This window comes from Diabrotica virgifera, chromosome 8 (genome assembly GCF_917563875.1).
Source record: "Diabrotica virgifera virgifera chromosome 8, PGI_DIABVI_V3a".
NCBI lineage: Eukaryota > Metazoa > Arthropoda > Insecta > Coleoptera > Chrysomelidae > Diabrotica > Diabrotica virgifera.
Genome location: NC_065450.1, coordinates 218,612,018 through 218,626,859, shown reverse-complemented (window position 1 = coordinate 218,626,859; position 14,842 = coordinate 218,612,018). Strand labels below are relative to the sequence as shown.

Here is a 14,842-nt window from a genome sequence, read left to right as displayed (position 1 = left end):
CAAGTAACCAAACTTATCTATATTTGGGTGTCACATGCAGCAGCTTAAACTTATTAGTTCCTATGTCTATAAATAGTTTAGTTTGTTGTATATTCACTTTGCAATTTCTATAAATTGTTGCAATATATCGATTTTGATTTTGTTTTTTTTTTCTTTACTTTATTAACTTATATTTTGTATTTATGTATATTTTTTTTATATTGACGATTTATCAAATTTCAGAAAATTGTATTTGTTATTGTTATTGTTAGATATTATTTATTTATTTTTTCTGACTTTAATTAAGCTTTGTCCATAAAATTTGTATTTTCAGTGACAATAAAGCATATTTCTAAGACAAAGTAGAAAATGATAGATCAGATTGAGCAAATAGGAACGAGTAAAGAGAAAGGTATTGAATAATTAAAAACGGTGACTAAAATGTAAATGAATGGAAATAATGGACAAAGAAAGGTTACAGGGATATGAGAGGGTAAATGGATATGAGGAGAGGAGGAGAATGACATTATTGCCAATATTAGACAGAATAGAAGATAACGTTAATATTCTTTGAATTATGGAAGTGAACAGGTCAAAATAAAATGCAACTAAAAATTTTTATTTAATACCAACAATTCAGGGCCCATGGTTAAATTAATAAAAACAGTCCATCATAAAATTTGTAAATATTTCCGCCTCATATTGTTCCATAACATCTCGTAACGCGTCAGTTCATGACCCCACAAATGGTAACGGACAATTCGTAACGCTGCCGGTTCGTAACGGCGATAATTCGTAACGCCAAGATTTAAGTTTTTAAGCAATTTTAGTATTCATGAATTTATACAAAACCGCATTTATCATACATTCCCATTTTAAAATTAATGGTATCTAGTTTTTTCAGATCCCTTCTTTTTAAATATATTATGTCCCACTTGTTAATATGCCCACTAAAGAATTTAAAAAAAGTCTTTTATCTTGAATTATCCCTTTAAAGTAGTAAAACTAAGTCTGTAAAATAAATAAACAAATAAAAACAGTTCAATAATAATGAATTGACTATAATAATTGATACAATTTACATTACTATTAGATTATATATTTATTTAAGACATAATTTTAAAAATATATTTCTCAACGAAATATAAAATGACACGTGTTAAAATGTTTATCCTGATTCTGCTTCGATAAATTGATAAAAAACTAATTTCAATTGTAACAATTAAAAATTGTAATTGTAAAAAATAAACAGAATAACTCAATTTTGAGGTTACGAATTATTCTACCGTTACGAATTGTGGTAGTTAAGAATAATTGTCACCGTTACGAACTGTCGCCGTGACGAACTGACGGCATTACCATTTGTGGGGTTACGAACCGTCGCGTTACGAGATGGCTTGTCATGAATGTGTACGATACAAAGCCGTTCGGTCTTGCTTATAATCCATTTATCTTAAATAATTCACTATATTTCTTTTTCCAGATAGTTTTCCTTCAGTTTTCGCCTCAATATCTTTCCAGATGGATTCTTAGGAATAACATCAACTACTTGGATTCCACCTGAGAGCTTCTTATATTTGGCTACTTTGTTTGACACGTATTGGTCTAGTTCTTCAAGATCTACAGTTTTATCTTTCTTGGGAACGATATAGGCTCTGGGTACTTCTCCACTTAGCGGATGGGGGATACCTATCACGGCAGCTTCAGCTACAGATGGATGATCTCTGATTATTTCTTCTAATTCAGCGGGAGCTACTTGGAAGCCTCTTACCTAAAATTAATAGAAATTATATTTTAAGAGTGTTAAAGATTACATCTGGGTTAGGATCTATAGGTATCTAAATACACAGATAATTTTGTAACACTTATGCCTGGTTGCACCAACAGATCTTAGGCTTAAGCCGAGAATATCATAATAATTAATGTAATATAATTACAATAAAATATAATAGGAATAACATAATATAATAATAGATAGTGATAGTATACTTGATAACAAGGTAAGAATCCAAAATTATGGTGCAACGTAAGTGATACTTCCGGTGGTCCTATCTATAAGCAGAGCTTAGCTAAGCTGGAGCTTAAGATCTGTTTGTGCAACCAGGCATTAGACAGTTAAACAAAAATGTCTCAAAATAAATTCAAAAAAATATCAGAAATTATAACACTTAACACCTAGCTCAAGCCATTTATAAAAATGAAAGTTTAAATGTTCTGCGCCGAAAAATGACTGAAGCATTGAAAAATATTTGCAAAGTTGCAAATAAAAAGGGAACAACTAAAACAAATAAGGAAGATATTTAAAAGTTACTCAAGATTTGTACTCAAAATTATATAAACGAGAAGAACTTAGATCCACCAGACCTTAGAAGTCCAGATCCTAATCACAGTCACATACCAAAAGTCCAAAATATAGGCTCAGAAGACATCCCAGATATTCCAACAGAAGAAATAAAAAGAGCTCTCTTGGAGATGAAAAACAACAAATTACCGGGATAAGATGGGATAGTCATAAAACAAATCAAATAAGGATGGCAAACGTAAATAAATGTTTTGAAAAATATGTTTAATGCTTGTTTGACAAGAGGCGCAATCCTACCCAGGTAACCAAGTGACGTCAATAACGTCTAGGAAACGTCAGCTTTTGGTTGAATATATACACGTGTTTGAACATTACGTCGTCTAAACGTCTGTTGTAGGTGATTTTAAATACCTAAGATTAATGACGTTAAAATACGTTTAAAAATACGTTTTCATTTCAGACAGCCCAAGTCTGACGTCCCAAAAATGGGAGGAGCTTAACGGGTTAATGCTTAGAATGTTAATGTTGTATATTGACGTTTGTAAGCTTAAATTGTCATAAGAAATTTTTCATTTATTGTTTACGTGCTTTGTGTGGTAAAAAAGGACTTTGCATTTAGATAATTAGTTGAAGAAACGTGTTTTTTATTTAAAAAGAGATTTTTATTCGTTTTTCTCAAGTGAGTACTTAGTGAGTTAGTTTAATGCAATAGTTCTTCTTGAAAACGGTTTGAGGTTATGTGTTTTGTTTTGGTGGATATTTTCTGTTAATGAACTAATTATGTGTTATCGAGTTTAATTAAATTAATTTGTTGATAAATTACTTATTAGTTTATATGTTGTTTCAGTTTTGACAGAGTAAGTATAGGTACCTTAGCCTATAAGCTAAATTTAACCTAACAGTTAAATGAAAAATTGCAATACCAAAAATACCTATATGAATAATTATTATTGTGTATTTTTAAAACCATAAAATGAAAAATAATCTAAAAAAAGCGACATAAAAACTACGTTTTTATATCACCTATTTAAAACGTGATAAAAATAACGTCAGTTATGGTGGGACATATTCACGTGACTTTCGACGTCGAAAAAACGTGACAAACTGACGTGATTTGGTGATAATTATGACGTCTTTTAAACTTTTTGTAAACGTTATTTGGTTGCCTAGGGTCTCCCAATGACATATTGCAATAACCATCATGCACAAAAAAGGTGATATTTCAGACCTAAAGAACTACAGACCTATTAGTTTGCTTTCCCATACATACAAATTATTCATGAAGATAATAACAAACCGACTTGTAAACAAACTGGATAATTTGAACAAACCTTGCGAATAGGCTGGGTTCCGCTCAAGATATGGAACAAACAGAACAAATGATCATCTACAAGTTATTAAAACGATTACCACAGGGTAGCGTGCTGGGACCTACCTTGTATCTCTTGTTTACCGCAGATATACCTCCAACTTTTCAGAAACCACTAGAGGAGAGACCAGCTACAAAAGAAATGATTCTAGGAGCATTTGCCGATGATACTGCAATCCTAGCCTCCCATACTTACCCTATTTATGCCTCGCATCTCCGTCAAGCGTATCTAGACAGAATACAAGATTGGTTTTTGGAATGAAAAATTAAAGTCAATGAAGGAAAATTTATTTATGTTACATTTACGACAGGAAAAGGAACTTGTTCTCCTGTAACTTTAAACAATCACCAATTACCATCAGCCAACGAGTTAAAATATCTTGGTATTCATTTGGACAGAAGTCTCATATGGAGGAAACATATCTGGACCAAGAGAAAGCAACTAGGTCTCCAATTCAGAAATATGTATTGGTTAATGGGTAGTTCATCAAGATTATATCTGGATAATAAATTGCTGCTCTATAAGGCAATACTTATGCCAATCTGGACATTTGGGTTGGAACTATGGGGAACAGCCAGTCACTCCAACATCGAAATCATCCAACGCTTCCAATCAAAAACCGTCAGATTCATCACTAATGTATCTTGGTACATCAACAACAGAATTATTCATCGATACCTTAAAATGGATATGGTACAAGAAGTCATCAAAAAACGTAGCGCTGCATATATTGCCAAGTTGGAGGATCATGAAAACCAGTTTGCACTTAACCTCCTAGACAATTCCCAAGAACAGCGTAGGTTAAAGAGGTTCAAACCACTGGACTTACCATTTAGAGTAAACTTGTAAACTAATTAGTTAGTAGTTATAAAATATAATTAATTCCTACACAACTTTATAAAAATTGTACTTTGATTTACCAGTGGGTAAAATCTTTCTTGTCCTTAGTCAATGTCAGTACTTTTGTTTATTGTTGACACTCAACAGATTGCAAAATACTTTTAAATTAAATAAAAAAAAAATTAAAACGATAATAGAAAAGTGCACAGAGTACAACAAGCCAATCTTTCTTATATTCGTACTATGAAAAGGCGTTTGATACTATAGTTGTGTAGATATGCTGTGTTCTTGCTGGTTGTTGTTATCTCGCACGCATGATCAAACCTCTACATCTGACATCAGTGGCGGATCCAGGGGGGGGCGATGGGGGCGATCGGCCCCCCCTCTCAACCCAAGTGATTTTTTTTTTTTTATTATAATACAGTAAAACCTGTGTTACCGGCCACCCGCCAAAATCGGCCACCTGTACTAACGGCCAGTTTAAAAAATCCCCAAACCAATTATAAGTAGACTACAAAAACTGGCAATACCGGCCACCTTTCTATATCGGCCAATGGTTCTTTCATTTTTAGTTGCCGTTACTGACAGGTTTTACTACAGTAAAACCTGTGTTACTGGCCACCTGCCAAAATCGGCCACCTGTACTAACGGCCAGTTTAAAAAATCCCCAAACCAATTATAAGTAGACTACAAAAACTGGCAATACCGGCCACCTTTCTATATCGGCCAATGTTTCTTTCATTTTTAGTGGCCGTTACTGACAGGTTTTACTGTATAAATATTACAAAAACATTCATTGATTTTTCAAATGGATAATTATACATGTTTTAAAATTACAATATTATATGAATTACATATAAATATATTTTATTAGTATGAGACTTGTCTAAAACGGGCCAGTGACGCCAGTGACGCCAGTGTATTCGGAAATGAGTAATTTATAATTCTTAGGTATACATTAAGAATTAAAAATGATTACAATAAGCATATTTAAACAAATATGTATGCATATACTGTGAACGCATACCTAAGCATGTCCACCCTCGTATAATTATAAAATCGGTTGCAGATAACGGATTCTTCGAAAATCTCTCGAAAATAGCGCGCCCAGCAAAACTATATTAATTTGCCGAAAATATAAATGTATTATGTTCAAACGATTGCTGACCAGGAAAAAAGAACACCCTTTGCTTATTAATTATTAGTCATTAGTAGTGTGACCAACTAGCCCGAAAAATCCGGGACATGACCCGAATTACGAAGTTGTGTCCCGGCGTCCAGGACAAGGCTTCCGGGCCATCCGAATTTTCAACTTTTTGGTAAAAATCTATATTTTCGTTTTTATTCTAAGAATTTACATCAAATTAAATTGTTGAGACGAAAAAAACATTTTTATCGTGGTATAAATTTTAATAGTTCTATGAAAGAAAACGAAAACTGTGGAATTTTTTTTATTTGTGTTTTAATTATCGTCTTCCGAAAAGACCATTCAAAAACAATAATAATTCATGTCACAATGAATCATGCCTAGGCACGCATGCCGCATCGAACGATGTAATGTAATGATTGCTGATGCATCTTTTTTTTCGGTTTTGTCAACTACTTTAAGTAGATAAACCTCTTTAGTTCGTTCGCGAAATATGATTAATTTCCAAACCCTTGCATGCTTTGAGCCAAATTCAAATCTGCTGCGTTGCAATATGATTTTTTTATCTAAACATTTATTTTATTGTCAGTACAGTAATCAGTTTGAATCCGAAAATCGATTAGTGACCATCTCGGAATTATTGTTTTTGACCCGACTTTTTCATTCCATATTATTATTGTTAATATGAATATGGAACCAACACACGAAAGTAAAAACAGAAAACGATATTGCACTTTCAATAAAATATTGGAAGAAGAATTTCTATTTTTGAAAAAAAAAGTAACTCTAACAGTGACATGAAATGTGATACTTGTGGATCGGAATTTTCGATCGCCCACAGTGGTAGAGCGGATATACTAAGTCACATCAAAAGTGAAAAACACCGAAGAGGTATCTGCTCCGCGTCCAGCAGCAAAAAATTGACTCAATTTTTCAAGCCAACAGCTTCATCGAGCATTGATTTAGAGACAGCAGCTCGGGAAGGTGTTTGAGCGTATCATTTGATTAAGACCATCAAAAATATCATTGTCAACATAAAAATGTTAAATAACCAATAAAATGATGATATTAGAGTCCTATATTTAAAAAAATAACAAATGGCCCGATTTTCATTCAAAAGTCCCGGATTTTAGGTATTTTTTTTCAGCATTGTCCCGGATTCGACTGAATTGGAGTTGGTCACACTAGTCATTAGTGTATTTTGTCTATCGATGCAAGTAACATCTCTAATACTGATTCGTACAGATCTTAGTTTGTAAATTGTTAGAGTGATTAATATTATTTTGAGTTTATTCTTCTTTTTTTATATTAATAGTTTGTGATTTACGAAGAGTTATAAAATGTCAAATAAACGAAAAGAAGCTTCTACCGAGAACTTGAAAAGTAAAAAATTGAAATGTCGCAATATAGCTGATTATTTTTTTAAAAATCAACGTAATTTGGGTGATAGTGATAATATTAATAGTAATGAAGATAATAAATATGTACAAGGTACATCTTATCAGATAGATCATACTATGAGACCTACTGATCTTGGATCAAATTAAAGTTCTGAGAGCATTCAAAACAAGTCATGCGATGTTTCAGTGCGTCCGATACAAATCAACGATGATGCAGTAAATACCAATTCTACTTTCGAGAGTTTTATGGAAAAAGGTACCTATGTCTTATATGCATGAAATGTATGTCTTGTATATTATATAAGTTTATTCTATATCACGTTTGATAGACGTGAGTATTTATGCACGAGTACGATAGATAGTCATTTATGTCGCGGGATGCAATCATCCACATATAAAATTATGGTAATTAATTAAATTTTAAACTTCATATGGGAAAGTACATCATGTGACACCTCATTTAAAAGCTTTTAGAGATAGTGATTACAAAAATGTATAGGTAATACTTGTGCAAAATCTCGGTCCAATGCTTTTTAAATGCATTCATTTTTTTATAATCCTGAGAAAACTAATAAGTATTTTTAAAAAATTTAAACACAAAATGCAAGATTACATTATTACCGAGGGACGAAAGTCCCTGAAAACTTCTATAATGTTTATTTGAATAAGTTACAGGGGTGAAAAAGAAGAGAAAATTGAGTATGATTTTTAATTTCAAATACCTATATCATTCACAAGAAACCTTTTGTTTATTCTAATGGACTTTTGGCCCTCGGTAATAATGTAATATGTATTTTATTCTGCGTTTAAATTTTTCAAAAATTCTCGTATTAGCTTTCTCAGGATTCGAAAAAAATGAATGTGTTTAAAAAGTATTTGACCAAAATTTTGCGCATGTAGGTATTATCCATTTTTGTAATCAGTATTTCAAACGCTTTTAAATGAGGTGTCACATGACATGATGTACTTTCCCATTACGAAATAACATTAAAACTATTTCGACATGAATTTGTTTGCATTGAAAAAAGTAAAGTAGTTATTTTGATTTTTTGAAAATTACATTCGTTTAATTCATTATTACATTTCCGGAACTACTGTAAGTTGTTAACTTATAAAGTCTCATTTTGTAGGTTTTTTAAATTTTAATGATAATTCACTACATATTATATTTATTTTTCTTTCATCAACTTTATGTATTATGTATATGGTGTCCCAACCCAAAATTAGCGGAACGTTGAATATTTCGCGAAATGAACATCGAATCGAAAAAATGAAATATATGTGTTCAATAATTTTTAAAAATCTATCAAATGATACCAAACACGACCCCCCACTCGACCCCCTGAAAGTGGGATGGGGGTAACTTTAAAATATTAAATGGAGATCCTCAGTTTTAATTGCAGATTTGGATTCCTTACGTAAAAGTAAGCAACTTTTATTCGAGACATTTTTCGAATTCTGGATAGATGGCGCTATAATCGGAAAACCATTAATCGTGATACCATAGGTAATTTATAGAAATGGTTTAATATATCTAAAAACACTCTCAAATGAAAAATCAAAAAACACAAGTTTAATATTTTCCAAAATCCTGTCGAATACCACCAAACACGACAGGATGTCATTTGGTAGGTTTTTGAAAAATATTAAACACGTGATGTTTAGTTTTTCATCTGGAAGTGTATTGATCAAGAAAAACTATTTCTATATTATTATATTTCTATATGCTATATATTATAGCGCCATATATCCAGAATTTGAAGAAATGTCTCGAATAAAAGTTGCTCACTTTTACGTAAGAAGTTCAAATCTGCAATAAAAACTGGGGGTTTCCATTTACGATTTTAAATTGAGCCCCTACCCCACCTCCAGGGGATGGAGTAGGGGGTCGTATTTGGTGTCATTATTTTCCATTCTTTCCTCCTTGCTGCTTTATTTTTCCAATTTGTAATTTTAAGTTCTTCTGTCTCTTTAAACATCTTTCTTCCATCTGGTTTTCGGTCTACCTTTCTCCTTCTTTCCTGCTATGCTATACCTCCCGTTAAAATTCTTTTGGGAAGCCTCGTGTTTGGCATCTTTTGGATATGTCCCAAGCTACCAAGCATCTCAGTTTTTGTGATTTTATGATCCCTGCTATATTCGGTTCTCCATAAATCCTCTCCAGTTCTACATCTAGTCTTCTTATCCACATTCAATTCCATACCTTTACTTTAAATATTTTCCTGAGGACTTTTCTTTTCCACAGTTTCAGTAGGGCTTGTTCGGATTTGTTCATCGTCCATGTTTCACTGGCATATAATACTATACGTTTTATCACTGTCTTATATATTCTTATCTTAACCCTTCTAGATATGTTCTTACTTCTTAATAAGTTGTTTAGAGCAAAGATACAACCAGTCGTAATTCTTACTTGGATTTGTTCGTTCGTATTTGGTATCCTAGTGAATATTGCTCCTAGATCTTGGAATCTTTCTACTTCTTCGTATTTACATATTTTTTCTTCTGTGCTTATCGTCAGCTATTGTCCTTGTATCTTTTCTCGTTTTGTCCATTCCGTATATTTTCTTGGTTTATGCATATCCTTTTATTTTTCGCTATCACCTCTAGGTTTTTTAGTATTTCTTTTATTTCTTGTTTACTTCTGGCTATCAGTACTATGTCATCAACGAATGCCAAGCATTGGTGTTGTCGTTAATATACAAGTTGTGTCCTGTTAACTTCAACTTTGACTTCTCTAATGACAATTTCAAGAAGGATACTGAACAACAATGACGACAGTGGGTATTCTTGTCGCAGCCCTTCACTGACCTTAAACTTATCTGTTTCCTGTTTCCTTTCCATCTATTTTAATCCTATTCTCTGTTTCTCTGAGTGTCACTTTTATCATTTGTACTAATTTTTCACTAATTCTAATTTCACATATTGCCTTGTATATTTTTTTTCGTTTTACCCTGTCCCAAGCTTGTTTCAAGTCGGTGAATAGGGCCACTGTACATTCTCCGTATTCGTAGCTTTCCGCTTGTATTTCACGTAGCAGGAAAATTTGATCTAGTGTGCTGCGTCCTCTTCTGAATCCACATTGATATTTTCCTATGTCATTATCTATCTTTTGTGTTATCTTGTCTTTTATATGTACTGCAAGTATTTTATACGCAACGTTTAGTAGCGCTATTCCCCTGTAATTATGGCATAAACTTTTTTCATTTTAATTTAGAAAGTCTCATTTTGTTTTTTTGAAACCCTTCAATCATATGTGTAAATATTTTATGTTTAAGCGAAAATATATCAAAAAATATCGATTTATCGTTTTTTTTTTGACAAATGTGTATATAAACATATCTCCGAAGTTTGATGATAAATTTTAAACAAAATCTTATTTGGTTTGTTTTTTGGAGTTGTTGGTGTATACCTTGAAAAATTTGGGTGTACCTCCCAAATTTTTTTATATCGAAAAATATTACAATTTTATGTTTTTAGATTCTTTTTTTTTTGTTGATAATTTCACATGTCATTTTTTGTTAGTGCATCAACTACAAGAATTTTTAAAAATAAGACTTTTTACGTTAATTGTTTACGTTATGCTTCACAAATAAACAAAAAAGTTTAAAATTTTTTGCCGATTCCGACTACTTTTCATATTTGTACATCATATGTTTTATACATATATTTTAATAAACATGGCGATATATTTTATTGTTTGAAAAGTGTAAGACTAAAAAGTAAAAAATAAAAAAATATGAAAAAAATTTTTTAAGAAACGCTTTTCTTTAGTTACGAGTGGCCAAAATTAAAAGTATTATAAAAAAAATTAACTAAAAACCAAAAAATAAAAAAAATTTAATAAATCTAACACATTCGTTAAAGAAAAGCGTTAGGCGAAAACCGTTTATTCGATGAAGACGCGCCATGCTTTTCTTTGACGAATGTGTAAGATTTTTTGAATTTTTTTTTATTTTTTGGGTTTTAGTTGATTTTTTTATAATACTTTTAATTTTGGTCACTCGTAACTAAAGAAAAGCGTTTCTTAAAAATTTTTTTTTCATATTTTTTTATTCAATTTTTTATTCATTATCAATATGTTATTACAAATTAAGTACTTATATAAAATGAAATGATTTCATTTTTGTATGAAAAATTAAAAATTTTTAAATATACTTTTGTATTATCTACATTTTTACGCCTACATGATTATTTTTATTATTATCCAGATTTAGCCATACTGTTCACACTCTCTCTAAGAGGAAAATTTACTCATCCCGATACCTGCGGTAACAAAAAGATCGAGCTCTGGTGTGACTTTTTCCGTGTTATCGAGACCTAGGTGACGTGGTATGCTGGCTGGAGTATCTCCCAACAATTTTCATACACATCTGGCACTCGAGAGTAATATGTACAGCTTTCTGCATGGTCTTATAAAGATATTCATTTAGAGACTCAGGTTTTTTATGTTTTCGAGGAGGTTCTTCGGAATGAGTCCAGTAGTAGACATAATAATCGATATTGTTAGGGTATTTTGCATTCTTCATTGTCTTCGTATTCTTAAAGCCAAATTATTATTATTATTATTGTTATTACAGTAAAACTTGTCAGTAACGGCCACTAAAAATGAAAGAACCATTGGCCGATATAGAAAGGTGGCCGGTATTTCCAGTTTTTGTAGTCTACCTATAATTGGTTTGGTGAATTTTTAAACTGGCCGTTAGTACAGGTGGCCGATTTTGGCAGGTGGCCGGTAACACAGGTTTTACTGTATATAGAAATTTAGCCAATCGGCCCCCCCTCTTAATGATGCTGGATCCGCCGCTGTCTGACATAGCTGGTAACACTGACATATCTCCATTTTCTACCCTTATTTTATCTTCTATTTGCTCTTTATATACATTTGCTATGTTTGAGTCTTTTAGTTTGTGAACATTTATTTTTCCTTTCCTTTTTCCATATCCTTTTTTTAATTAGATATGTTTTCTTCAAACCGTGACTTAACCACATAGTGATCACTATCTGTGTTTGCTTTTATGAAAAACCTAATATCGAAGAAATCTTATGAGGTTTAATCGTATCATTCCCTTTCATTTCTTATCCAGAATTTTTTTTCTTCTACACTTATTTGCACTTAATATTTTCTGAGTATTGAAATTAATTTGACAATATACCATACGAAAAACATTCCAGCTTCATACGATATAAAAAAAATACTTACTTTAATAAGTTCTTTCAGTCTATCACTAATATATAACATATTATCTTCATTGTAATATCCTATATCACCAGTCCTTAACCAACCGTCCAAAAACGTATTTTCGGTTTCTTTTGGTCTATTATAATATCCTTTCATAACTTGAGGACCTTTCAATAAAATCTCCCCTTTTTCGTTAGGTCCAAGTGGTGTACCTAAAACAAGATATCTTTACAAGTTGATAGATTAGTTCTAACTTCCCTAAATATTATGTGGCCCGTCTGACAGATGGGAGATGGACAAAGAGGTTGCTCGGGTGGAGACCAAACAGTGGACGGAAATGCCTAAAAGGGGAGGCCTATATTCAGCAGTGGATGCAAAGGGCTGATTGATGATGATAATGATTACCCTAAATAGTCCTAACTACCCTAAACGAATGTGCAAAAAGAAAAATCAATCAAAACAATCCGAAATTTTATTTGTGAGAAATAAACACAATCATAAACTTGTCAGGAAGACACGTTCCACAATTAAAATAACGTTTCACAATTAAAACTTCCCCTGTTCCAGTATTCCCATAGATACATCAAAGTTAGTCCGACTAGACACCGTTAAGCTATTAACAAATTTTCAGCTTGTTATTAATCAACTTTTTTTCCAGGCCTAATACGAGTAGTAGTCCTAGCTTAATTCAACAAAACACTAATAGTATGGTATAACTAGACCCAAACCCAGACATCCAAAGTGAAAGTTATCCTCCAACACCAAATTGTTCTATATGGTCCACATAATGTTCAGAAAAAATTCACACCATTTTAAGCGTCGGGTTTGGGGGGGGGGGGAGAGGGGGGAGAAATCGGTAAATTCGTAGTTTTTAGGGTTTTTGTCAATATTTCTAAAATTATGCGGTTTGGCATTAATAACCTTTTATACAAAAATGTTCTACATTCAATTTGAAATAAAAAAGGTCCTATGCATAATCTAAAATGAATGGTTCAACAGTTACGGAGGTAGTATAGTATAATTTGGTCCAAAAAAGGCCTAACCCAGACATCCAAAGTAAAAGTTTTCCTTCAACACCAAATTGTTCTATATGGTCCACATATTGTTTAGTAAAAAGTTACACCATTTTGAGCGTCCGATTTTAGGGGGAGATGGGGGAAAAGTCGGTAAATTAGTAGTTTTTTTAAGTTTTTCGTCAATATTTCTAAAACTATGCTTTAGCAAAAACAATGTTCTATATAAAAATATTCTACGTAAAATTTAAAACAAAAAAGGTTCGATACATAATTGTTATAAAATCAACGGTTCGAGAGTTACGGAGGGTAAAAGGTGAAGGTTTCCGATACTTTTTATATTCTTTGGGCAATTTATAGAAATTTTCTTTAACATGATTGTGTTTTGTTAATAAAATTTGCTATTTCAGTGGCCGATGATATGTTAGTGATAAGCCTTTGAAGAAACGTCAACCTCACCACCCAAAATCATCTTCCATTGCCCAGATAATATAAAAAGTATCGAAAACCTCCACTTTTCACCCTCCGTAACTCTGGAACCGTTAATTTTATAACAATTATGTATAGAATCTTTTTTGTTTTAAAGTTTATGTAGAACATTTCTCTATAGACCATTGTTTACGCTAAAGCATAGTTTTAGAAATATTGACGAAAAACGTAAAAAAACTACTAATTTACCGACTTCTCCCCCATCTCCCCCCAAACCGGACGCTCAAAATGGTGTAACTTTTTACTGAACAATATGCATGATTTTTTGGCATATATATCATACTAGTGACGTCATCCATCTAGGCATGATGACGTAATCGATGATTTTTATGAGAATAGGGGTCATGTGATAGCTCATTTGAAAGGGTATTTAATTCTCTATTCACGAATATAAACATTAACATATTTATTCATACAAGGTGTTCAAAAAAACATTTTAAATTAAAATAATTGAGACCAAAAGAAGAATGTATGTAATTTATTTAATTCAAAATACGTTTTAGTGTTGTCAGAAAACGGGAAAATAATGTTTATTTGACAAATAAATATTGTTTCTCGCTTAAATTCAATGTTAAAGCTGCCACCCACCTGTCTCTTGGCAGTTGAACATTTCGTTTAAACGAAAATTAATGTTTATTTGTCAAATAAATTTTTTTTTCTGTTTACTGACAGTAGTAAAATGCATTTTGAATGAAATAAATTACATATATTCTTCTTTTTGTCTCAGTTATTTTAATTAAAAAAAAATGTGTTTTGAACACCCTGTATAAATAATTATGTTAATGTTTATATTATTGGATAGAGAATTGAATACCCTTTTAAATGAGCTATCACATGACCCCTGTTCCTATTTAAAAAAATCATCGATTACGTCATCACGCCCAGATGGATGACGTCACTAGTATGATGTATAGGCCAAAAAATCGTAATTTAAAAATAAAAATCGACCTGTTTCGGGATTTTTCCTTAAGGTCGCCGGTTTACGAAATAACGAATTTATGCGTTACTTTATGGACACACTGTAGAACAATTTGGTGTTGTAGGAAAACTTTTACTTTAAACGTCTGCGTCTGGGTTAGGCCTTTTTTGGACCAGTTATACTATACTACCTCCGTAATTTGGA

At 31.9% G+C, this 14,842-nt stretch overlaps 1 protein-coding gene across 2 annotated transcripts in view; it reads right to left on the bottom strand.

Annotated features, from left to right (window-relative positions):
- Positions 1-577: 577 nt before the first annotated feature.
- Positions 578-14,842, bottom strand: part of LOC114336452 (probable 4-coumarate--CoA ligase 3) — a 77,975-nt gene continuing 63,710 nt past the window's right edge. For both annotated transcript variants that reach the window (XM_028286828.2, XM_028286821.2), the window contains exons 8-9: positions 12,239-12,429; positions 578-1,750 (exon numbers count right to left, since the gene is read on the bottom strand). In XM_028286828.2, coding sequence (XP_028142629.1) covers positions 1,445-1,750; positions 12,239-12,429 — 497 coding nt within the window. In that variant the 3' untranslated portion in view covers positions 578-1,444. The remainder of the gene's footprint in view (positions 1,751-12,238; positions 12,430-14,842) is intronic.